This window comes from Micromys minutus (assembly GCF_963924665.1).
Source record: "Micromys minutus genome assembly, chromosome: 6".
NCBI classification, from domain to species: Eukaryota; Metazoa; Chordata; class Mammalia; order Rodentia; family Muridae; genus Micromys; species Micromys minutus.
Genome location: NC_137975.1, coordinates 37,060,194 through 37,084,808, shown reverse-complemented (window position 1 = coordinate 37,084,808; position 24,615 = coordinate 37,060,194). Strand labels below are relative to the sequence as shown.

The 24,615-nt window shown below is 35.5% G+C and overlaps 1 protein-coding gene across 3 annotated transcripts in view; it reads right to left on the bottom strand.

The window, feature by feature from the left end:
- BRINP3 (BMP/retinoic acid inducible neural specific 3) overlaps positions 1–24,615 on the bottom strand; it is a gene marked incomplete at both ends in the record, with an annotated part of 389,121 nt that overhangs the window by 62,728 nt on the left and 301,778 nt on the right. For all 3 annotated transcript variants that reach the window (XM_080918308.1, XM_080918309.1, XM_080918310.1), the window contains one exon: positions 13,032–13,254. In XM_080918308.1, the coding sequence (XP_080774434.1) occupies positions 13,032–13,254 (223 nt within the window). The remainder of the gene's footprint in view (positions 1–13,031; positions 13,255–24,615) is intronic.

The following is a 24,615-nucleotide window of genomic DNA, read 5'->3' as shown; positions in this document are numbered from 1 at the left end:
GTAAATGTACCACAATTTTTGTATCCATTCATCTTCTGAAGGACATCTGGGTTCTTTCCAGCTTCTGGCTATTATAAATAGAGCTGCTATGAACATTGTGGTACATATATCTTTGTGGTGTATTAAAGTGTCTCTGGGGTATAGGCCCAGAAGTGGAATAACTGGGTCTTCAGGTAGTACTATATCCAATTTTCTGAGGTATCGCCAGACTGATTTCCAGAGTGGTTGTATTAGTGTGCAACCCCACCAACAGTGGAGAAGTGTTCCTCTTTGTCCACAGCCTCACCAGCATCTGCTGTCATCTGAGTATTGGATCTTGGCCATTCTGACTGATGTGAGGTGGAATCTCAGGGTTGTTTTGATTTGCATTTCCCTGATGGCTAAGGATGTCGAGAACTTCCTCAGATGTTTCTCAGCCATTCGGTGTTCCTCAACTGAGAACGTTTTGATTGGCTCTGTACCCCATTTTTTAATATGGTTATTTGATTCTCTGGTGTCTAGCTTTTTGAGTTCCTTGTATACATTGGATATTAGGCCTCTATCTGATGTGGTGTTGGTAAAGATCTTTTCCCATTCTGTTGGTTGCTGTTCTGTTTTCTTGACAATGTCCTTAGCCTTACAGAAACTTTGCAATCTCATTAAGTCCCATTTGTTAATCTTTGACCTTAGAGCTTGAGCCATTGCTGTTTTGTTCAGGAAATTTTCTCCTGTTCCTATGTGTTGTAATGTTTTCCCTACTTTCTCATCTAATAGTTTCAGTGTATCTGGTTTAATGTGGAGATCTTTGATCCACTTACACTTGAGTTTTGTACAAGGAGATAAGAAAGGGTCTATTTTCATTCTTTTGCATGCTGAGTGCCAGTTGGACCAGCACCATTTGTTGAATAGGCTGTTTTTTTTTCATTGAATGTTACTGCTCCTTTGTCAAAAATCAGGTGACCATATACATGAGGGCTCATTTCTGGATCTTCAATTCTATTCCATTGATCCACCTGCCTATTTCTGTACCAGTACCATGCAGTTTTCAGCACAATTGCCTTGTAATATAGCTTGAGGTCAGGGATAGTGGTTCCCGCAGATGTTTTCTTGTTGTTGAGGATGGATTTAGCTATTCTAGGTCTTTTGTTATTCCATATGAAATTGCACATTGATCTTTCCAATTCCATGAAGAACTGGGTTGGAATTTTGATGGGGATTGCATTAAATATGTAGATTGCTTTTGGTAGGATGGCCATTTTTAAGATGTTGATCTTTTTAATCCATGAGCATGGGAGATCTTTCCATCTTCTGAGATCCTCCTCAATTTCTTTCTTTAGAGGTTTGAAGTTCTTGTCAGACAGGTCCTTCACTTGCTTAGTAAGAGTCACACCAAGGTATTTCATAGTTTTTATGACCATTGTGAAGGCTACCTTTTCCCTAATTTTTTTGTTTACATGTCTGTCCTTTGAGTATAGGAAGGCTACTGATTTGTTCGAGTTAACTTTGTATCCAGCCACTTTGCTTAACTTATCTATCAGCTGTAGGAGTCCTCTGGTGGAATTTTTGGGTTCACTTAAGTACACTATCATGTCATCAGCAAAGAGTGATGTTTTTTTCTCTTCCTTTCCGATTTGTATCTCCTTGATCTCCTTTTGCTGTCTAATTGCTCCAGCGAGGACTTCCAGTACTATGTTGAATAAGTAGGGGGAGAGTGGGCAACCTTGTCAAGTCCCTGATTTTAGTGGGATTTCTTCAAGTTTCTCGCCATTAAGTTTGATGTTGGCTGTTGGTTTACTGTATATTGCTTTTATTATGTTTAGGTATGGACCTTGGATTCCTGTTCTTACCAGGACTTTTAACATGAAGGGGTGTTGGATTTTGTCGAATGCTTTCTCAGCATCTAGTGAGATGACCATGTGATTTTGATCTTTGAGTTTGTTTATATGTTAGATTACATTGATGGATTTCCTTATATTAAACCATCCATGCATCCCAGGGATGAAGCCTACTTGGTCATGATGAATGATCGTTTTGATGTGTTCTTGGATTCGGTTTGCAACGATTTTGTTGAATATTTTTGCATCAATGTTCATAAGTGAGATTTCTCTGAAGTTTTCTTTCCTTGTAGTGTCTTTGTGTGGTTTAGGTATGAGGGTTATTGTAGCCTCAAAAATGAGTTAGGTAGTATTCCATCTGATTCTATCTTTTGTAATAGTTTGGAGAGTATTGGTGTTATATCCCCAATAAATGTCTGATAGAATTCTGCACTGAACCCATCTGGACCTGGGCTTTTTTTGGTTGTGAGACTTTTGATGACTTCTTCTATTTCTTTAGGTGTTATGGGGTTATTTAGATGGTTTACTTGGTCCTGGTTTAACTTTGGGATCTTGTATCTGTCTAGGAATTCGTCCATTTTTTCCAGATTTTCCAATTTTGTGGAGTATAAGTTTTTGTAGGAGGATCTGATGATTTCTTGAATTTCCCCAGTTTCAGTTGTTATGTTCCCACTTTCCTTTCTGATGTTAATTTGTATACTCTCTCTTTGCCCTCTAATTAGTCTTGCTAGGGGTTTTTCAATATTGTTGATTTTCTCAAAGAACCAACTCTTGGTTTTGTTGATTTTTTTCAGTGGTTCTTTTTGATTCTATTTGGTCTATTTCTGTCCTAATTTTGATTATTTCTTGCCATCTACTCTTTTTGGGTATATCTGCTTCCTTCTGTTCTAGGGCTTTTAGCTGTGCTGTCAGGTTGCTTATGTAAGCTCTCTCCAGTTTCTTTTTGGAAGCACTTAGGGCTATGAGATTTCCTCTCAGTACTGCTTTCATTGCATCCCATAGGTTTGGGTATGTTGTGTTTTCGTTTTTGTTGAATTCTAGAAAATCCTTAATCCCTTTTTTCATTTCTTCTTTGACCCCGCTATCATTTAACAGAGCGTTGTTTAGTTTCCATGTATATGTGGGCTTTTTGTTGTCTTTGTTGTTGTTAAAGTCCAGCCCTAGACTATGGTGATCTGAGAGTATTTCATGGGAGTATTTCAATCTTCTTATATCGATTGAGGCTCGCTCTGTGTCCAATTATGTGGTCAATTTTTGAGAAGGTGCCATGGGGTGGTGAGAAGAAGGTGTATTGTTTTACTTTAGGATGATATATTCTGTATATATCTATTAATTATACTTGGTTCAAAGTCTCTGCTAGTTTTGCAGTGTCCTTGTTCAGTTTCTGTTTCCATGATCTGTCCAGTGGTGAGAGTGCGGTATTAAAGTCTCCCACTATTATTGTGTGGGGTGAAATGTATTTTTTGAGCTTTAGTAAGATTTCTGTTATGAATGTGGGTGCTTTTTTATTTGGAGCATATATGTTAAGGTTTGAGAGTTTCTCCTGACAGATTTTCATTATAATGTGTAAAAAGTGTCCTTTCTTATCTTTTTTGATAACTTTTGGTTGAAAATTGACTTTATTCGATATTAGAATGGCCTCTTTAGCTTGCTTCTTGGAGCTGTTCGCTTGGAAGTTTTTTTCCCACCCTTTAACTCTGAGATAGTGTCTGTCTTTGTCTCTGTGATGAGTTTCCTGTATGCAGCAAAAGGCTGGATTTTGTTTATGTATCCAGTCTGATAGTCTATGTCTCTTTATTGGGGAGTTGAGTCCATTTATGTTAATAGATATCAAGGAATAGTTGTTTCTGTTTCCTGCCATTATTGCTTTTGTGGGTTGAGTTGTGTCTGTGTCTTTTTCTTCTTTTAGTCTTCTTGTTTAGGAGTTTTCTTGTTTTTACTAGGCTGTAATTTCCCTCATTGTATTGGGTTTTCCACCCATAATTCGTTGTAGTGCTGGGTTTGTGGTCAGATATTGTGTAAATTTTGATTTGTCTTGAAATATCTTCATCTCTCCATCTATGGTGATTGATAGTTTTGCTGGTTATAGCAGCTTAGGCTGTCACTTGTGTTCTCTTATGGTGTGCATGATGTCTGTCCAGGCTCTTCTAGCTTTCATAGTCTCTGTTGAGAAATCGGGTGTGAGTCTGATTGGCCTGCCTTTATATGTTACCTGACATTTTTCCTTTACTGCTTTTAGTATTCTTTCTTTGCTTTGGGCACTTGATGTTTTTACTATTATATGTCGGGAGGTATTTCTTTTCTGGTCCAACCTATTTGGAGTTTTAAAGGCTTCTTTTATGCTCGTGGTCATCTCATTTTTGAGGGTAGGGAAGTTTTCTTCTACGATTTTGATGAAGATATTTACTGTGCCTCTTAGTTGATACTCTTCTCCCTCTTCTATTCCTATTATCCTTAGGTTCGGTTTTCTCATTGTGTCCTGGATTTCCTGAATATTTTGCGATAGGATCTTTTTGTTTTTTGCATTTTCTCTGGCTGTTTTGTCTATGTTTACAATGTTGTCTTCTGCCCCAGAGATTCTTTCTTCTATCTCTTGTAATCTATTGTAAATATTTGCTTCTGTGATTCCTGATTTCTTTTTTAGGTGTTCTACCTCTAGTGTTATCTCTTTTTGTGTTTTATTTATTCTGTCAATTTCCGTTTTAAATTCCCTCTTCCATTCCTTCATCTCTTTGATTCTGTTTTCCTTTAGTTCCTTGAGTTCTTTGAGTGTTTTTCTTGTTTCCTTTTTAAAAGCTTCTGAATCTTTTTGCTTTTCCTTCCGTTCTTGTTTAAGTATCTCTATCAGCATCTTGAGGTATGATTTCAGGTCTGTGTCTTCTTTTTCTGGAGTGTTTGGAATTCCGATGTTTGCTGTTATGGGAGAGCTGGGTTCTGGTGTTGCCAGGTTGTCTTGGTTTCCTTCGGATATACTCTTTCGCTTTCCTCTTGCCATTTTGTTGTCAGTGATATGTTCTTTCCTTTCCCTTGTATGTGGTCTGTATCCCTGGATTTCCACTTGTCCAGGCGGCAGATGGGTCGTGCCCTGTTCTATGCCTCAGAGTCGTCGGGTGAGAACAGAAGTTCCCTAGTTCTATTCATGGTAGCTGGATCAGACAGGGCAGGGCAGGCAAGGCAAGGGGTGCACTTTCTGTGTGTACTCCGCAGAGATCTCTCTGCTCCCTGGCATCCCAGGTTTCCCACCCACCATTTGCTCAGTCTTTACGAGCTGCCTTTCTGTGTGGCAGGTGGGCCAAGCTCTGCTCTGCATCCTGAAGTCGCCTCCGGGTGGAAACAAAAGTTCCTAAGTTCTGTTCCAGGTCACTGGATCGGGCAGGACAGGGCAGGTCAAGGCAGGGGGTGACCTTTCTGTGTGCACTCCGCAGAGATCCCTCCGCTCCCTAGTAGCCTAGGTCCCCCACTCACCAGTTGTTCAGCCTTTAGGAGCTGCGGTTCCAGGTGGCAGATGGGCCGGGCTCCGCTCTGCGTCCAGTTGCTCAGCCTCTAAGAGCTGCCGTTCCACGTGGCATATGAGCCAGGCCCCGCTCTGTGTCCTGAAGTCACCTCCAGGTGGAAACAGAAGTTCCTAAGTTCTGTTCCAGGTCACAGTTGTTCAGCCTTTACGAGCTGCCGTTCCGGGTGGCAGATGGGCCAGGCTCTGCTCTGTGTCCAGTTGTTCAGGCTTTACGAGCTGCCATTCCAGGTGGCAGATGAGCCAGGCTCCGAAAAGATCTATTTTCATTCTTCTGCATTCTGAATGCCAGTTGGACCAACACCATTTGTTGAAGAGGCTGTCCATTTTCCATTGAATGTTTACAGCAACTTTTTCAAAAATCAAGTGACTATATATGTGAGGATTCATTTCTGGATCTTTTGTTCTATTCTATTGATCCACACTCCTATCTCTGTACCAGTGCCAGGAATTTTTTAACACAACTGCTTTATAATATAGCTTGAGGTTGGGATGGTGATTCCCACAGATGTTTTCTTGTTGTTGAGAATGGATTTCGCTATTCTATGTCTTTTGTTATTCCAGATGAAATTGCGTATTGCTCTTTCCAACTCTATGAAAAATTGGGTTGGAATTTTGATGGGGACTGCATTGAATCTGTAGATTGCTTTTGGTAAGACTGCCTTTTTTTAACATGTTGATCTTTTCAATCCATGAGCATGGGAGATATTTCCATCTTCTGAGATCTTCCTCCATTTCCTTCTTCAGAGATTTAAATTCCTTTTCACACAGGTACTTCACTTGCTTGGTTAGAGTCACACCAAGGTATTTCATATTGTTTGTGACTATTGTAAAAGGTATCTTTTCCCTAATATCATTCTATGCATGTTTGTCCTTTGAGTAGAGGAAGGCTACTAACTTGTTTGAGGTAATTTTATATCAAGCCACTTTGCTGAATTTGTTTATCAGCTGTAGAAGTTCTCTGGTAGAATTTTTGGGGTCACTTATATACACTATCATGTTATCTGCAAATAGTAATATTTTTACTTCTTCCTTTCCAATTTTCATCCCTTTGATTTCCTTTTGCTATCTAATTGCTCCAGCCAGGATTTCCAGTACTATGTTGAGTAGGTAGGGAGAGAGTGGGCAGCCTTTTCTTGTTTCTGATTTTAGTGGGATTGCTTCAAGTTTCTCACTGTTAAGTTTGATGTTGGCTATTGGTTTGCTGTGTATTGCTTTTATTGTATTTAGGTATGGACCTTGGATTCCTGTTTTTTCCAATAATTTTAATGTAAATGGGTATTGAATTTTGTCAAATACTTTCTAAAGATCTGGTGAGATAACCATGTGAATTTTTTTTCTCTGAGTTTGTTAATATGGTGTGTTATGTTGATGGATTTCTGTATATTAAACCATCCCTGCATCCCAGGGAATAGGCCTACTTGTTCAAGGTGAATGATCGTTTTGATGTGTTCTTGGATTTGGTTTGCAAGAATTTTGTTGAGTATTTTTACATCAATGTTCATAAGTGAGATTGATCTGAAATTCTCTTTCTGTGTAGTGTCTTTCTGTTGTTTAGAAATGAGGTTTATTGTGGCCTCAAAAAATGAGTTAGGTATTGTTCCATCTGATTTATTTCGTAGAATAGTTGGGAGAATATTGGTATTAGGTCATCAGTAAATGTCTGATAGAATTCTGCACTGAACCATTCTGGACCTGGGCTTTTTTTTTTTTTTTTTTGCTTGGGAGGCTTTTGATGACTGCTTTTATTTCTTTTGGGTGTTATGTGATTATTTAGATTGTTTACCTGGTCCTGGTTTAACTTTAGTATCTGGTATCTATTTAGGAATTCATCCATTTTCTCCAGATTTTCCACCTTTATTGAGTATAGGCTTTTGTTGTAGGATCTGTTGATTTCTTGAATTTCCTCAGTTTCAGTTGTTATGTCTCCAGTTTCCTTTCTGATTTTGTTAATTTGGATACTCTCTTTTTCCATTCTAGTTAATCTGGCTAAGGGTTTTTCAATATTGTTAATTTTCTCACAGAACCAGCTCTTGGTTTTTCATTCTTTGAATGGTTCTTTTTGTTTCTATTTGGTCAATTTCTGTTCTGAGTTTGATTATTTCTTGCAGTCTACTCCTCTTGGGTATATCTGCTTTTTTGTTCTAAAGCTTTCAACTGTGCTGTCAAATTGCTAGTATATGCTCTCTCCAGTTGGAAAAAAATTTTATATGTCCAAACTAACTTGCTTTATTATACTATCATGTCCATTTTTCTGGAAATTTTTATAGCTAAGATAGCCTACATTTTACTAATGACACATTCATGGTTTTCTTCGTATTAGTATAAAATCAATTCAAAGTTAGTAATGGATAAAATATTTTGTTCACTTGACATATAAAGCTAATGATATAATTTAATTTTTTTATAATTTCATTACTAGGTATTGATTTTTGGTGTTACTCTAATAATATTATTTCAAATTATGTACAAATAGTATTATAATATTTGTTGCTGCCAGATGTCTGTAGCTAGCTACAAGTACAATTTAGAATGCTTGCATATATAAAAGCCATGAGAATTCAGGTACTGCGAGGAAATCATTGCTCTAATGTGGAAAAAATCACCCAAAGTAGTGTGCTTCACAAAGATAATGTTCTTATTATTGCTCATCTCAATGTTTCAGTAAACATACCTAAGTATCTCTCCATTTTAAACTTTACTATAATTCAATAGACACAGATATGTGTATAACTATTACTTATTTATGTATCAATGCATATATATTCAACTAAAAATGCAAGTGTGCTACTCATTAGTTTCTGAGAATAGCAGAGTGTCGCTATACTAAAGCAGTACAGACATAATAATCAGAACAATCGATTTAAAACATTCCCGTGAACACAAATAGCCTCCTTAGCCACAGTATCATATGTAATTTATTTCAGTATTCTCAGACTTATATTATTCTCTCCAATTCAAGACAAGGTAAATTCTTTATGTTTAATTTTGCTTAGGCGATTTATTCACCCACAATCATGCCTCCAGATTTTTTCTAAGTTCCTGGCCTGACCTCCTTCTATGATGAATTGCATCCTAAAAATGTAAGTAAATATATTCCTTCCTTTCCATGTGGATTTAGTCAGAGCAATAGAAAGCAAACTATTCAGGAGGTTAGAGACAGAAAGAAGAAAGTTGAATGACTTTTTAAAATAATTAAATTCTGTATTGGGATATCAAATCAGAGCTATGTGTGGATAATTACATTTGATACCTATTTTGGGGGGCATTTCTGTGAGTAGCTAGTTGAAAATTTTTGTAAACATACATGAGCACACAGTAGCTATATAGTGTATAACAAACTCACTTTCACTTTAAAAGATCTCATTAAGTATGAGTATGGCCTTAGCTGTTGCTAACAACATTGGGATCTGAAACCTTAAAAAAACCACCTCTGTAACCAGGTAGGAACCTCAGTGGAGAGATAGAGACACCAATCCACCTGAAAAAGTTCAACTCCACTTTTATCTATCTACAAGAAATACCTGCAAGTTGTATGGAAAAGACACTGACAAAATAGCCAGACACGGTCAATAGCCTGCCCAATTTAAGACCCAGCCCATGGGCAAGCACCAATCCCTTACACAAATAAGGTTAATCTGCTATGCTTACAGACAGGGGGATGTTTTCTGATGAGAGATTCCATCCAGCAGCTGACTCAGACAGACATAGACACCCACAGCCAAACAGCAGAGGGAAGAACAAAATAACAGACTGCAGGCCCTGAAGTAGATAGCAATTCCTCATATCTACCAACAGATTCAACTAACCCAGCAACTTGGGGCTTTCAGAATGAACAACCAAAGACCATACAAGGATTAGACCTAGGTCTTCCTGCATATATAAATATAAGATATGGCCTTCATGTGAGTCCCAAGAAACTGGAATGTGTGATATCCCCAAATCTATATGTTTTAGCTGGGCTGCCCTCTCTGTTTTCAGTAGGAAAGGAAACACCTGGCCTTGCAGATATGTGAAGTGCCAAGGTGTAGGGATACCCAGGGGAGCTCCACTCACTCAGAGGAAAAGGAAAGGAAGGATTGTGGAAGTGGGTGAGTGGAAGGGGGGCAATGCGTAGGATATAAAGTAAGTAAAAAATAAATTTAAAAACTTTGAATTTAATATATTCCTCATTTAATATACTACTATTGCACTGGGGAACTTTTTTTCTTATTGGCATTTTATATTTTCCACTGTAATATAGAGGCGAAGAGTATGAGAAATAAGACTTCCTTTTGAGAGTTAGAAGCTATTGATAAAAAATACAAATTTAAAACAGTATTTCAACCCTCAAAATGTCTTTGTTTTCTGCCTATTTTGGAGAAGTACCACTATGCTTATGAAAATGTAATTCATACACACACACACACACACACACACACACACACACACACAGACAGACACACACACACACACACACACACATGCACGCACACACACATGATATGGCCCTGATACTTTATTTTAGAAGTTTCAGAAAATTTTATCCATGTTATGCTAATCTCTGTTTCAAGTCACACATATTTATCCTGTCCTATTTGCTTTGTAAATATACAATTTTCAGTTTTTAATATTTTTCTTAAATATTTTGCACCTGTGAAGCATATTCATATTTTCAACTTATGTGTTACTTTCACTTAAACTTACTTTGATTTCTAATACAGATTGCGATACATGCATGGTCATTTACTATGAAAACATAATTAGATTATTGATGTGTTCATACTGATTACTGCCAACCCACTCGCTCAAATATTCCTCATGTTCCAAATGTGTGTGTGTGTGTGTGCACGTACACACTTTCTTTTTTTTTCACATATAAGCAAATAACTTTTATTTCTGTTATTGTTATTGGATACTTTATTTAATCATGTGTCAAATATTATTCACTTTTCTGATTTCTCCTCTGGAAACCCCCTATCTCAATTTAACTCCCCCTGATTTTATGAGGGTGCCCCTCCACCAACCCACCCACATCCACCTCACTACCCGGGCATTCCCCATACACTTGTGCAACAAAGCTTCACAGGACCAAGGGTCTTTCATCCCACTGATGCCAGATAAGGCCAGCTCCTGCTACATATGCAGCTGGAGCCATCTTTCTTTCCATGTGTGCTCTTTGTTTGGTGGTTTAGTCCCTGGGAGCTCTGGGAGCTCCGGTTGGTTAATAATGATGTTCTTCCAATGGGATGAGATGGGGATGATACCCAGAGGGTCAGGAAATTGAGCAGAGGTGTGTAGCAATGGGGGATGAGAAACCTGGGATAGCCACCAGAAAGTTGCAGATGCCAAGAAAGCAAGAGGCTCCCAGCATCCAACAGAGATAAGATTAGCTAAAATGACCAAAAAAAGGTGATGTAGAAACTATGGAGACCACATCCAGAGGATAGTCAAGGCTCCAGTTGGAGGATGGGGCCACCCATTCTTCCCTTAGATATTTTACCCAGAATTGCTTCTGTCTAAAGGAAATAACTGGAACAAAGTAAATTTGTGTTTTCAATTGATTATCTTAAAAATAATTTTAAAATCAATTTTCCTGTAATCTTACTTAGCAGTTTGTCTCCTAATCCTTTAAATTTGTTGGATTTCTTATTTGGAATGAAATATTAAATTTAAGCTTATTTAAAACTGCCCCCATAAGCATAAATGTTAAAATTAATTATAATCAAATAACATAATTTTCTTGGCCAAAATTAATTATCAGCACATATTAACAGATGTTATACAGACATATTAATTTTTTTATATTTGGAAGCCACATAAAATTGATATGAACAATCACAAGTAAAGTTATTAACAAGAAAGCCTGTATTAAAAGTAAAAAATCTCTAATATTATATTTTCTCCTTACAGCAAGCAATTTAAAAAGAGGAACCACAATAAATAAACAAAAAAGTAAGTAAAGAAAAAAGAAATGGAACAAGATATAATTATATTAAGAAATACTACAATAAATAGTATTAAAAATGCAAGAAATCAAAAACTGAAATATAAACATTCAATTAATTCATAGAGCTGATCAAGGAAAGAAATTCAGAAAAACATAAAAGAGTAAAATTATTGAGGTGTGAATACTTCATTGTGTTAATATACACTTACAAATAATAAGAAAATAAAGATCCTTAACACTATCAGTCATGAGTACTTGCACATGATCACATGATCTCACAGAGAGTCACACACACTCCTTCCAGTTTATACACACAAGATCTGATAATCAAAGAGTAGAAATGAGCACCTATTGCTATAGTATGAAGTTTCAGAATATGATTTAAGAAGTGAAAATTAAAATAAATATTGTGTAGCAACATGGATACAGAGTTTGGGCATCTCCTGAATAATGTTAAAAATATAAGTACTTGGTAACTCAGCAATTTCCTGCTCTAGCATATCCCCAGGAAAACTGAAAACACACATTCACAATAACAAAACATATACAAAGCAAGTTATGTATGCATCAATAAAAAGTTTAGTAAAAAACAAAAATGTTCACCAAATGACAAATGAATAGAAAATTGGATATATATATATATACATATATATATGTATATATATGTATGTATATATACGTATGTATATATATGTATGTATATATATGTATGTATATACATGTATGTATATATATGCATGTATATATATGTATGTATGTATATGTAAACTTTTATAAATTTATCTTTATATAAAACTTAAGAATGGGCATATCTATGGGGGCAAATTTTAGAACCTATAAATCTGTTGGAATATATATCATATAAACAGATGGAGATTATACATAGTAAATGTTCATTCACACATATTTTATATAAATGAAAATAATCTTCAATTCAGATGGAAGATATTTTTTCCATTGGGAGAATAACACAAAAGTACCATGAGTTTGAACATTAAATCAATTCTTTCACAGAGGTTTAGTCTGCAGGCTCATTTGTTTGTAATAGTATAAGACATTTATGACTATAGACTTCTCCTCCTCTCAACTTAAGCATCAATTCAAAATTTTCATTCTGGATATACTGCTAAAAATGTAGATTTTTATGATGTATGTCTTTATGTATGCTTTACAAGGCTTACCATATTTAACTGCATGACTTTTACTCCAAAACTTCTTCAGACTGTTTTCAAAACTTTTAAATAATATTTTTTAAAGTAAGTTCTGACACAAATATTTAAGTATTTCACTTTCTGCATGATACATTAGAAATCTCTGCATTTAAACTTATGGATTATGAATTTTCAAATTTTTGTAATTATAAAATAAGCCTTTAATTGTTTTATTGGAAAGTTAGATATGCAGAAATTCCTGTTTTTTTTTTTTTTTTTTTTTTTTTTTTTTTTTTTTTTTTTTTTTTTGCCCACTTCACATGCTCCCAGTTGAACTGTGCGAGTTTTGTCTTTTATTGTATTTCCTAAATCAGGGCTCTTAACTGACCACCATAAAAGATAAAGTATAATGATTTCTTAATTACAGTAACAGAAAAACAAAACAAAGGATGTACCAGTGTGTTTCCCGCTGAATTCCTTCTTCGAATACAACTGCAAGAGGATCTACACTTTTTAAATTGTCTATCGGGAAAAGAAGAAGTCGGTGGTAGCAGACCTGCTCCCAAGAACAAGTAGACCTCAGCTCTAAGAACAGAAGCACAGTGGTCACGCTGCCCCACTCTTACCTCTGTCTTGGCAGGCTGATGAGAGGCTGCTTGTGGCACCGTTTGCTAAGGCTAAAGAGCTTGTGTACAATTCTATGTGCCTTCAGGAAGAGCTGTTTCATGCTGTTCTCCAGTTGCTCGTAGCGGCGCTGAAAATTAGAATCCATTGTCCACAAATGCATTATAGTTGAAGTATTGAGGAAATAATTCATGGGAAGTCTTTTCATAAAGAACTTAAATTCATCTGAAAAACATTAAAAAAAAAATCCCATTTTAATTATGAAACGGGTATTTTCCCTCCAACCAAAACACATTGGGCATATTTAAAAGTAAAAATGCAAATAGCTTAATTCTTGTGGCTAACAATCTGCTAAAACATGAAATTTGGGGAGTTTTAAGATCATTTGTTTTGGTCTTCTTAAAATAGCAGTCTCATGAAAGAATATGGAGATAATTTACAGAAGAATAACAGTTTGGACCGAAATTTTAATTCCCGTGTGTTTTCTATATTCTTCCCATGCATCCTGAGTACAGACAGACAGTGGAAAAGCAGCCTGACAGATTGCAGATTGGCAGGTGACAAGCACTGGCATGGATTCTTATGGTTGACAGGATTATGGGTTAAAGGGCTATGTGCTGTAGCTCAGACTCTTTCTAGCTCAGCACTATCAACTTTTTACTAAATTACAGTGTCTGTGTGTCATTTATGCAAAAACATACAAACAAGAAGTGGGGTAGAAATCCACAATAGATATTATGGAGTAAGGAGAGGCATACCAGTTTCCCAGAAATATAAATATTCCAATAAATAGGTTTCCTCCAACATGTACACTTACTCCATTTTTTAAATAAATAACAAAATTAAATAAAAGTAAATATAAAAAATAATATATATTAAAGAAGCAAACAATCATGCTCTCATAGTATAAGGCCTGCTATAGGAGAAAGAATTGTTATCTGGTGCTGTAAAAATAAACAAGAATGACAGATGGATAGCTCATAGTTTCTACAGGATAACCTCCTCTTGTTATCCTGCTTAACAGATAGGGTATTAGACTGATTCTTTATAAATCTGCAGTAAATCTTAGCTCTCATGAGAGAAGGTTCTTCAAGTGGATGAGAACAAGGAGGCAAACATTTGCAGAACAACTAGAGAATAAGTGATTTGGGCATGCTCCAAGTACGTGTTAAAATTGTTTTTTCAAGTCTCAGGATCTTCATGGAAGACAGGAATGGGGATAAAGCAGAGTCAGTTCAAACACTGCACATTCCAGTCACAACAAATGAAGCGGCATAGAAGATATCACAGAGATGAAGAGAGAATGAATAAAATATGCATAAGCTCAAGACTGGCAAAATCTCTGCTGAAGAGCTATCAGCATTCAACAACTACCAGGAAAGGAAATGGCAGTAGTCTTTTATAATTTTTGATGATGTGGCACTTAGTCATTCCTACATTCCAATGTAGACACCATATTCAAAAATAACTGGGTAAGAGAAAAAAGAAAAAAAAAAAAAACTGGACTCCCTGAGTTGAAAAAGAGAAACATGGAAAAAGGACACAGGATTGAGCAAGCAGTTATGTTGAAATGTATCTGGGAAAAGTATAGAGAAAGTAATCAAAATATACTTTATGAACACCCACCTCAAATAATTAATAAAATTATTTGAAAAAATATTTAGAGAGTATTTTTATCACTGAAGCCCAGCTACTAAATTATCACATCATTAGGGTATTCAGTGTATAGATTTTTACCTGAAAAGGAAGAAAGACTAAAAAAATGAACAATCTATACAATATGACAAACATAATGGGAGGAAACTTTATACCATATTTGCATTAGCTATGATTCAAATCAGAGAGTATGAATAATAGATGAAAGTTTTAGTTTGACAGTACTGTGAAATTTGCTTCCATATGTCTTTCTTAAGAGGTTTCCCACCTTTAGGAAAAAAATGATGCACAGACATTGAAGAGCATCCCTTGGATATTCACAGAACAGATGCCCCTACACTGCAAACTAATCATTCACTTCATTGTCAGCTTTGACTTTGACACTTCCAGTAAGCCCTTGTCATGCCACAGGCATGGATTTCTAAATGTACTCTTTCTTGTCTTAGTATCCATAAAGGCTACGAATCAGGAAATTTCACTGAGGTTATAAGGCAGAATTCACTTATCTCACTGGAATGTTTGCAATAGTGTGTGTCTGCTGAAAAATATCAGTGCATGATCTCTGCGAAGTAGTTTTAACATGGCACATGAATAATTACTTCATTATGAAGTCATTAGGAACCACCATTGACAGTTGCCCACAACACGTATTGAACACCTGTTGTGCACAGAACATACAGATGTTTCAATCTATGACAGCAAGTGTGAGTAAACCTTTCATCTCAGCTAAAACAGTGACTAATTAATGATATGCCTTACTTTACAATGCAATAGAACATCTTCAATTTTTGACAAGTATCTTACCTAGAAATGACTCAAAGGATTTCTTGAAAATGTTATCAAAATATTTTTCTCTCATTTGTTATTATTTAAAAATAATATTTATAGATTTAAAAGATGAATTTTGAAGGAAACTTGGGGACTAATACATAAATAAAAATTACATAGATAGACAGATAGGACAAAGTGGAAAAGTAAGAATAACAAAAATATTTTATTTTAATTACAACACTATGTAGAAAATAAGAAATTATTTGCAGTTAAAGTGGTAAATACATATTAACTAGTCAGAGACTAGAGCGTGGTCCTGTAGTTGAAAGCAATGTCTGCTTTTCCACTAGGTTTAACTATCAATACTAACATGAATTCCCATAAGGATCTATGATGCCATAGGACCAGATTTCCCCTTATAACCCCTACAATACTGTGTGCACATGGTGTACACAAGTACACAAGCAAAACTCCCATCTACTGAAGATATAATGAAATCTCAAGAAAAACAAGCCATACTTTTCTCTATTTTAGGTAAATTTGAAAGTAAAATTCATTATTATATAAAACTACTCACAAAATAAGTTTATATATATATATATATATATATATATTTATATATATATATATATATATATATATATATTAAGTGTGCATCAACTACATAGTTGTTCAATTCGTACTGATCATTTAAAGTGGGTAAATTTAATGGAAAGTTTGTGACTAATGTCAGAATATTACTTTGTTCAGTGTGCATCCTTTAATTTTTCAAAATTCTTCCAGTTTACCATGGACTAGTGAAAATGATTTTTAAAGAGTTTCAGGCAACTGTTTTCAAAGGAATTGTATTAAGGCCTGTGATGAGTAGCGTAATTGGATCCATTTATCAGTTTTCTATTATTGCCTTTCCTGACTGATGTAAATTTCTGTGAAACCATTTTCCCTCTGCAGTGCCAGCCATTGAAAAACTTTATTATTATAATTATTATTATTATTATTATTATTATTATTATTATTATTATTATTATTATTATTAATCATGCTGACATTCAGTGAGACCTGCACAGGAGTATGGTGGATTCACATTGGCAGACTTATTCACCAGTTAACATAAGTTAATATTCCTGCCTTTGACTAGCTTATTCTAGGATTTGGATACATGGCCTTCCACATCCTGTATGTGACAACACACAATACTGACCTTAGCGTGATGGCACCTTGAGGCACACTAGCAAGACCTGAAGAGGCACACTAGCAAGACCTGATGTATTTAAACTCAACTTTCTTCCAGTGTCAGGTATATCATCAAGCCAATATGGGTCACAACAGTTTGACTGTGATAAAGATTTAAGTTCAAAAAGAAAAGGACAGATATGTACTTGCTTTATAAAATAATACAGTCATACTCACTACCTCATCCAAAAAATTTCTAATACCTATTACCAAAAACCTCCCTAAATTGTTTTAAAATTTCGAATCAGATACAAAAGAAATTTTACATTAATCAAAAAAGTAGAAGACTGAAGGTAGTATTTATTATCTTGACATTATTACTATTTGGAGCAAGGTGACTCTTTTTTTGAATACCCACACTATCATGCTCATTGTAGGATGGGTAATAACATTCTTGTTTTGTTTGTTTTGAAGTGGGATAACTAAAATTGGCCTCGCACTCAGTACACAGTGCAGTCTGGTCCTAAAATTGTGGTCCTCCTGCCTTAGCCTTCTGATGATGGAATTATGAGACAATAATGCCATGCCTGGTTTCTAAGAGTCGTCTTTTTTTTTTTAAGTAACACATAACATATTTTAAGCTTTGTTGTGACATTTAAAAATTGTTTATTTTGCTTTTCTATCATCTAACTCATTTCACTTACTTTCTTTTACATGTCGGCTTCTAGTGTACCCCATCCTGATTCTGTGTCACAAGCATCATATTCCCTCACCCTTCCTCCTACTTCTTCATTCCCATTTAAAGTCACCTAGTTTCATAGATTGCAACATACTCAAAACCAGTCTCATACATGTATCCACTGAAATCTAACAATCTGTGTATGAAAGAGAACATGTGATGTCTGAGTCCTGAGCCCGAGTCTCCTCAGGTAGTAAGGCATTTTCTATATCTGTCTGTTTTCTAGGAAACTTCATTTTTTTTCATTAAACATGAGTAAACTTCCATGGTGCTGTTATATAGTTTCCTTGTTTATCCACCTATTGATGGACCTTCAGGGTGGCTTTATTTCTTAGCTAGTATGAATAACCATGCATCAATAAACAAAGCTGGTGGAGTCCTATGGAGGGAGAGTATGGATCAGGGAAGGTATATCTGTGCTGTATACTTAGTCATTTCTAACAATGAAAAACAAACAAACACCTACACTGACTTCCATACTTCCTACACGGTGGGTTTGTAAGCATTCCTCTTTCTCACATCCACAGCAGCATTCATTTTCATCTTTTAGATGTAATCTCAAAGTACTTCCAGTTTTTAATTTCCCGAATGGTTCTGTATGTGGAGCAAGTTTAAAATACTCACTGGCTATTTGTGCTTCTTCTACAGCATGGTTTTCAATGATAAAAGATAACAACAGATATAACAGAGAAAAATGCTAATGAGCATCTGGGCTGGTAGAATTTATAGTCAGTTTCAGTCTACTAATGAAACCAATTCACAGGAAACAAAGGATGATATAGAGGGAATGCATTGCATAATGAACTCAGTGGAGGCAAAGGGGTTAGGATAGGCAACAATTTTACAATATGTTAGCATTCCCTAAGTAGGCACAGTGTTAATCTCTAATCAGAACAATAATTTGTTTTTCAAATGACCTTAACTGTAACTTTTATTAGGATATTTACTAGGCATGATTCATTTAAGCTTTGGTCTCACAATTCAATTTTTAGGAAAGTTTTTTTTTAAGCTGATATATTTTTAAGATTTATACCTTTTTGTGTTTTGCATATCTTTAGTACTTTTGAGGGACCAGCAAGCATTCATACAACTCTGCCTGTATGGACAGGCATGGAAAACACTGGCCAGCACACTTTATAATTTCTAATGTTCAGAGTAATGTCTTAGGAACTGCTATGGAATATATTTTCAAAATGTTTCCAAAATGTTTTAACACTGGACTGCTTCTAGAGTGGTAATACCATATTATCAGCTTATATCCAGAAAAATTATTTCATTCATTTAAAAATTCATGTAAATAGTTCCAAATCAATACTGATTCTGTTAAAAAATAAAGCTATTGGTATATAAGATTGAGGAAGGAAAATGCTTTCATGATTTCTAGTTTATAGATATGATAGACTTGTTAAAACTCTCATAATATAAGATTATTGGATTTTCTACAGGTTTTGTGAAATTTTATATTTAAGAAATAAGTAAAATAAGTTATGCTTAATGATATATAAATATGCACATGAACATGCATATCTGTTGGATAAGTTAGCCAAAAGTAGTAGAATTAAATTTTCTTGTCACTATAAACACAACAGCACAGAAACCGTTGCTTTTAATGAAAAAGAGTGACAGTTTCTGATTTCTGTTTCTGAATCTAACTTCTTCAATGTCACCTTCTCTGCTATCAACTGTAACAGAATACTTTGAAGTGAATTTTTTTCAATCCCCTGTAAAACAAAATATTCTACATAGAAAGCTGATAAGGCAAGCCATCATTTCTTAAAAAGAACACAGTACTTACTATACCATATTTTTACCTCAGCAACTGCATTCTTATTTGGCTGATTTTTATACATTAATTATTTTCTGTTTTAGTTCTTAGAAAAGGGTACAAAATACTCACAGGAGGAAATACAGGGACAAAGTGTGAAGCAGAGACTGAAGGGAAAGCCATCCAGAAACTGGACCACATGTAGATTCATCTCATATAAAGCCACCAAACTCAGTCACTATTCCTGATGACAAGAAGTGCATGCTGACAGGAGACTGATATGGATATTTCCTCAAAGGCTCTGCCAGAGACTTATTGATACAGATGAGAATGCTCACAGCAAACCATCAGACTGAGCATAAGGACCCAAATGGGGAGTTACAGAACGGACTGAAAGAGATTAAGGGGTTTGCAACCCAATAGGAAGAACAACAATATCAATCAACCAGATACCCTAGAGCTCAAAGCACTAACTAAACAGTTCACATGGAGGGACCCATGGCTCCAACCCAAATGTAGCAGAGGATGGCATTGTCTAGCATCAATAGGAGAAGACCTTGATCCTCAGGAGGCTTGTTTCCCATGTGTAGGAGAATGTTTGGGTGGTGAGGTGGGAGTGGATGTGTGGGAGGGGAGCATCCTCATTGGATCAGGGGGAGGGTGGATGGAAGCAGAAGATGGAGGAACAAGTAAAAACAATAATATTTGAAATGTAAATACATAAAATATTTAATAAGATGCAGAAAAACCCAAAGAATGAAACAAAGAAATGAAAGACAAAACAAACAGCAACAATGCCAAAACAAACGGACAATCAAAAATTGACATTCTTATATTCTAGGTTTCAAGGTGACATTTTGATTTCAATCTATTTCTTCACTGTCACTTACTGTAATTGTAAATCTCATCACCCTCTAAGGCAATGGCTTCTATACCCTTGGTAGTCATATTCCCACTAGGCAGAAAATGTTCCTATTTTCTTGAGCTACATATTGCACCACAATTCCAACTATAAGTTAGGTTTTTATTTGTTTAGTTTTTTTACATTTATAAACTATTAGCCACAAACATTCCCAATGAGTATTTGAATGATGTATATCTAAATTAAATTTTCAGATTCTACAGGCTGCCTCTGGTAGAACTAGAGGTGTCTATAAACCTCTTTATGTCTATTAAAATAAACTAACACACTTGGTAATAGAGCTTATATCAAATCAACAAAATACTAACATATTGTTTAGATAAATAATATCTGGTACATTTGCCATTTTATCAACCACAGTATTAGGAGTAAATCAATAGTGCAAACCCAAAGCAGATCCTAAGTATTTTGTAGCTATCTAAAATAAAGTATATTTTTATAATGGTTTTACACTTCTCTGAAAGAAGTCATACACATTTATATTAAAATATAATGTTTCAATAATTTAGTTAAATAAGAGTAACTTTTCTGTTTATGTCTCTTCAATGTCTAAGAAAATACCTAAGCAGAATGTGTTACATCTTCACCTGCACAGTGGACTTTAAATTACAGAGTTGCTAAGAGTTTTTAAGTTACAGGAGACAATTGAATTCACCAAGATTTTCATATTCTCTCTCAGGAGATCATGGGAACACCAGTGATAATAGTATCTTTTGCATTCTTTCCATAGCTTGTAACAGTGATGGCCCTACTGAATATAGTTTATGGGGAAAAAACTTACTCTTTTTTGACTATGTGATGCAAGAAAGTATTTCTTGGCTATCCTTGGTGATATTATATTTTATTCTCTGTACTTTAATGAATTCTTTAACAGTTGAACTCAATTAATGCATTTTTTTCTTCTTTTAAGAAAAAAATGTGTGCTGACAGATGAACAGGAGTCAGAGGTGATCTTATATTATAGCTCTCAGGGAGAAAATAGACAGAATGCATGATTGAATTCCTAGAAGATACTGGAAAAATATTTATAAATGGAAACAATGGTAAACATGAAAATTCGATGAGAGATAAACAATATACATTAATCAAAGCTGAAAGTTTATTACTTAGATCATATCAGAGTCCAGTTGCTTATTTCAAACTAATAGCAGAGTTTGAAAGTTTTGAAGCAGGCTGGAGAAATTTCTCAGTGGTCAAGAGCTGTTACAGCTCTTCGAGAGGCCCTGAGTTCAATTCCCAGCAACCACAGGGTGGCTCACATTCATCTGTAATAAGAACTGATGTGTGTAAAGACAGTGATAGTATACTCATAAATGAAGTTAAATAAATTAAACAATAACAAAAAAGAAAAGTTTTGAAGCCAGCAAGTGGGTCAATGACTACTATCAGATATGGCATGATTAAGAATCTAAAATACCGGCAGCTCTTAAAGGTTGAAAAACTGGTGAGTAGTAGATCTAGGCAGCCAGGGAGCAGAGAGATCTCTGCTGAGTGCACACAGAAAGCGCACCCCCCGCCCTGCCCTGTCTGATCCAGGGACCAAAAACACAACTTTGGAACTTCTGTTACCACCTGGAGACTCTGAGGCATAGAAGAGGGCTCAGCCCATCTGCCACCTGGATCATTGGAGATCCAGGGGCACAGACCAGATACAAGAGAAAGGTAAGAACATATCACTGACAACAAAATGGCAAGAGGAAAGTAAAAGAGTATATCCCAAGGAAACCAAGACAACCTGGCAACACCAGAACCCCGCTCTCCCATAACAGCAAACATCGGAATTCCAAACACTCCAGAATAAGAAGACACAGACCTGAAATCATACCTCCAGATGCTGATAGAGATACTTAAACAAGAATGGGAGGAAAAGCAAAAAGATTCAGAAGCTTTTAAAGAGGAAACAAAAAAAAAAAAAAAAAAAAAAAAAAAAAAAAAAAAAAAACACTCAAAGAACTCAAAGAACTAGAGAAAAACAAAACCAAAGAAATAAAGGAATGGAAGAGGGAAATTAAAACGGAAAATTGACAAAATAAAGAAAACCTTACAAGAGATAACCCTAGAAGCAGAACACCAAAAAAAGAAATCAGGAGTCACAGAAGCAAGCATTTCCAATAGACTACAAGAGATGGAACAGAGAATCTCAGAAGCAGAAGACAACATTGTAAACATAGACAAAACAGCCAGAGAAGATGCAAAAAACAAAAAGCTCCTAACCCAAAATGTCCAGGAGATCCAGGACACAATGAGAAGACCTAACCAAAAGATAATAGGAATAGAAGAGGGATAAGAGTATCAAATAAGAGGCACAGTAAATATCTTCACATTATCGTAGAAGAAAACTTACTTACCCTCAAGAATGAGATGACCATGAGCATAAAAGAAGCCTTCAGAGCTCCAAATAGGTTGGACCAGAAAAGAAATACCTCCCGACACATAATAGTTAAAACACCAGGTGCCCAAAGCAAAGAAAGAATACTAAAAGCAGTAAGGTAAAAAGGCCAGGTAACATATAAAGTCAGGCCAATAAGAATCACACCAGGTTTCTCAGCAGAGACTATGAAAGCTAGAAGAGCCTGGACAGACATCTTGCACACCCTAAGAGAACACAAGTGCCAGCCCAAGCTGCTATACCTAGCAAAAATATCAATCACTATAGATGGAAATATGAAGATATTTTAAGACAAATCAAAATTTACATAATATCTGCCAACAAACCCAGCACTACAATGAATTATAGGTGGAAAACTTAATACAATGAGGGAAAATACAGCCTAGTAAAAACAAGAAAACTCCTAAACAAGAAAACCAAAAGAAGAAAAAGACAGACACAACTCAACCCACAAAAGCAATAATAGCAGGAAACAGAAACAACTATTCCTTGATATCTGTTAACATAAGTGGACTCAACTCCCCAATAAAGACAAATAGGCTATCAGACTGGATACATAAACAAAATCCAGCATTTTGGTGCATACAGGAAACTCATCTCAGAGACAAAGACAGACACTATCTCAGAGCATAAGGGTGGAAAAAAAAAAAAAACTTCCAAGCAAACAGCCGCAAGAAGCAAGCTAGAGTGGCTATTCTAATATCGAATAAAGTAAATTTCCAACCAAAAGTTATCAAAAAAGAGAAGGAAGGACACTTTTTACCCATTACATGGAAAATCTGTCAGGAGGAACTCTCAATCCTTAACATATATGCTCCAAATAAAAAAGCACCCACATTCATAAAAGAAACCCTAATAAAGCTCAAAAAACACATTTCACCCCATACAATAATAGTGGGAGACTTTAATACACCACTCTCACCAATGGACAGATCATGGAAACAGAAACTGAACAAGGGCACTGCAAAACTAACAGAGACTTTGAACCAACTATAATTTATAGATATCTACAAAACATATCATCCTAAAGCAAAAGAATACACCTTTTTCTCATCAGCTCATGGCACCTTCTCAAAAATTGACCACATACATGGACACAGAATTATCCTAAATCGATACAAGAAGATTGAAATACTCTCATGCCTCCTCTCAGATCACCATATTCTACGGCTGGTCTTTAATGACAACAAAGACAAAAAAGGCCCAAATAGACATGGAAACTAAAAAACGCTCTGTTAAACGATAGCAGGGTCAAAGAAGAAATAAAGAAAGAAATTAAGGATTTCCTAGAATTCAACAAAAATGAAAACACAACATACCCAAACCAGTAAGATGCAATGAAAGCAGTACTGAGAGGAAAACTCATAGCCCTAAGTGCTACCAAAAAGAAATTGGAGGGAGCTTACATCAGCAACCTGACAGCACAGCTAAACGCCCTAGAACTAAAGGAATCATATATACCCAAGAAAAGAAGACGGCAAAAAATAATCAAAATTAGGGCAGAAATAGACCAAATAGAAACAAAAAGAACCATTGAAAAAATCAACAAAACCAAGAGTTGCTTCTTTGAGAAAATCAACAAGATTGATAAACCCCTAGCCAGACTAACTAGAGGGCAAAGAGAGAATATGCAAATTAACAAAATCAGAAAGGAAAGTGGGGACATAACAACTGAAACTGAGGAAATTCAAGAAATCATCAGATTCTACTACAAAAACTTATACTCTACAAAATTGGAAAATCTGGAGGAAATGGACAAATTAATATACAGAAACAAGATCCTAAAGTTAAACCAGGACCAAGTAAACCATCTAAATAACCCTATAACACCTAAAGAAATAGAAGAAGTCATCTAAAGCCACCCAACCAAAAAAAGCCAAGGTCCAGACAGGTTCAGTGCAGAATTTTATCAGACATTTATTGTGGATATAACACCAAAACTTGCCAAACTATTCCAAAAGATAGAATCAGATGGAATACTACCTAACTCATTTTTTGAGGCTACAATAACCCTCATACCTAAACCACACAAAGACCCTACAAGGAAAGAGAACTTCAGACCAATCTCACTTATGAACATTGATGCAAAAATACTCAACAAAATCCTTGCAAACCGAATCCAAGAACATATCAAAACGATCATTCTTCATGACCAAGTAGGCTTCATCCCT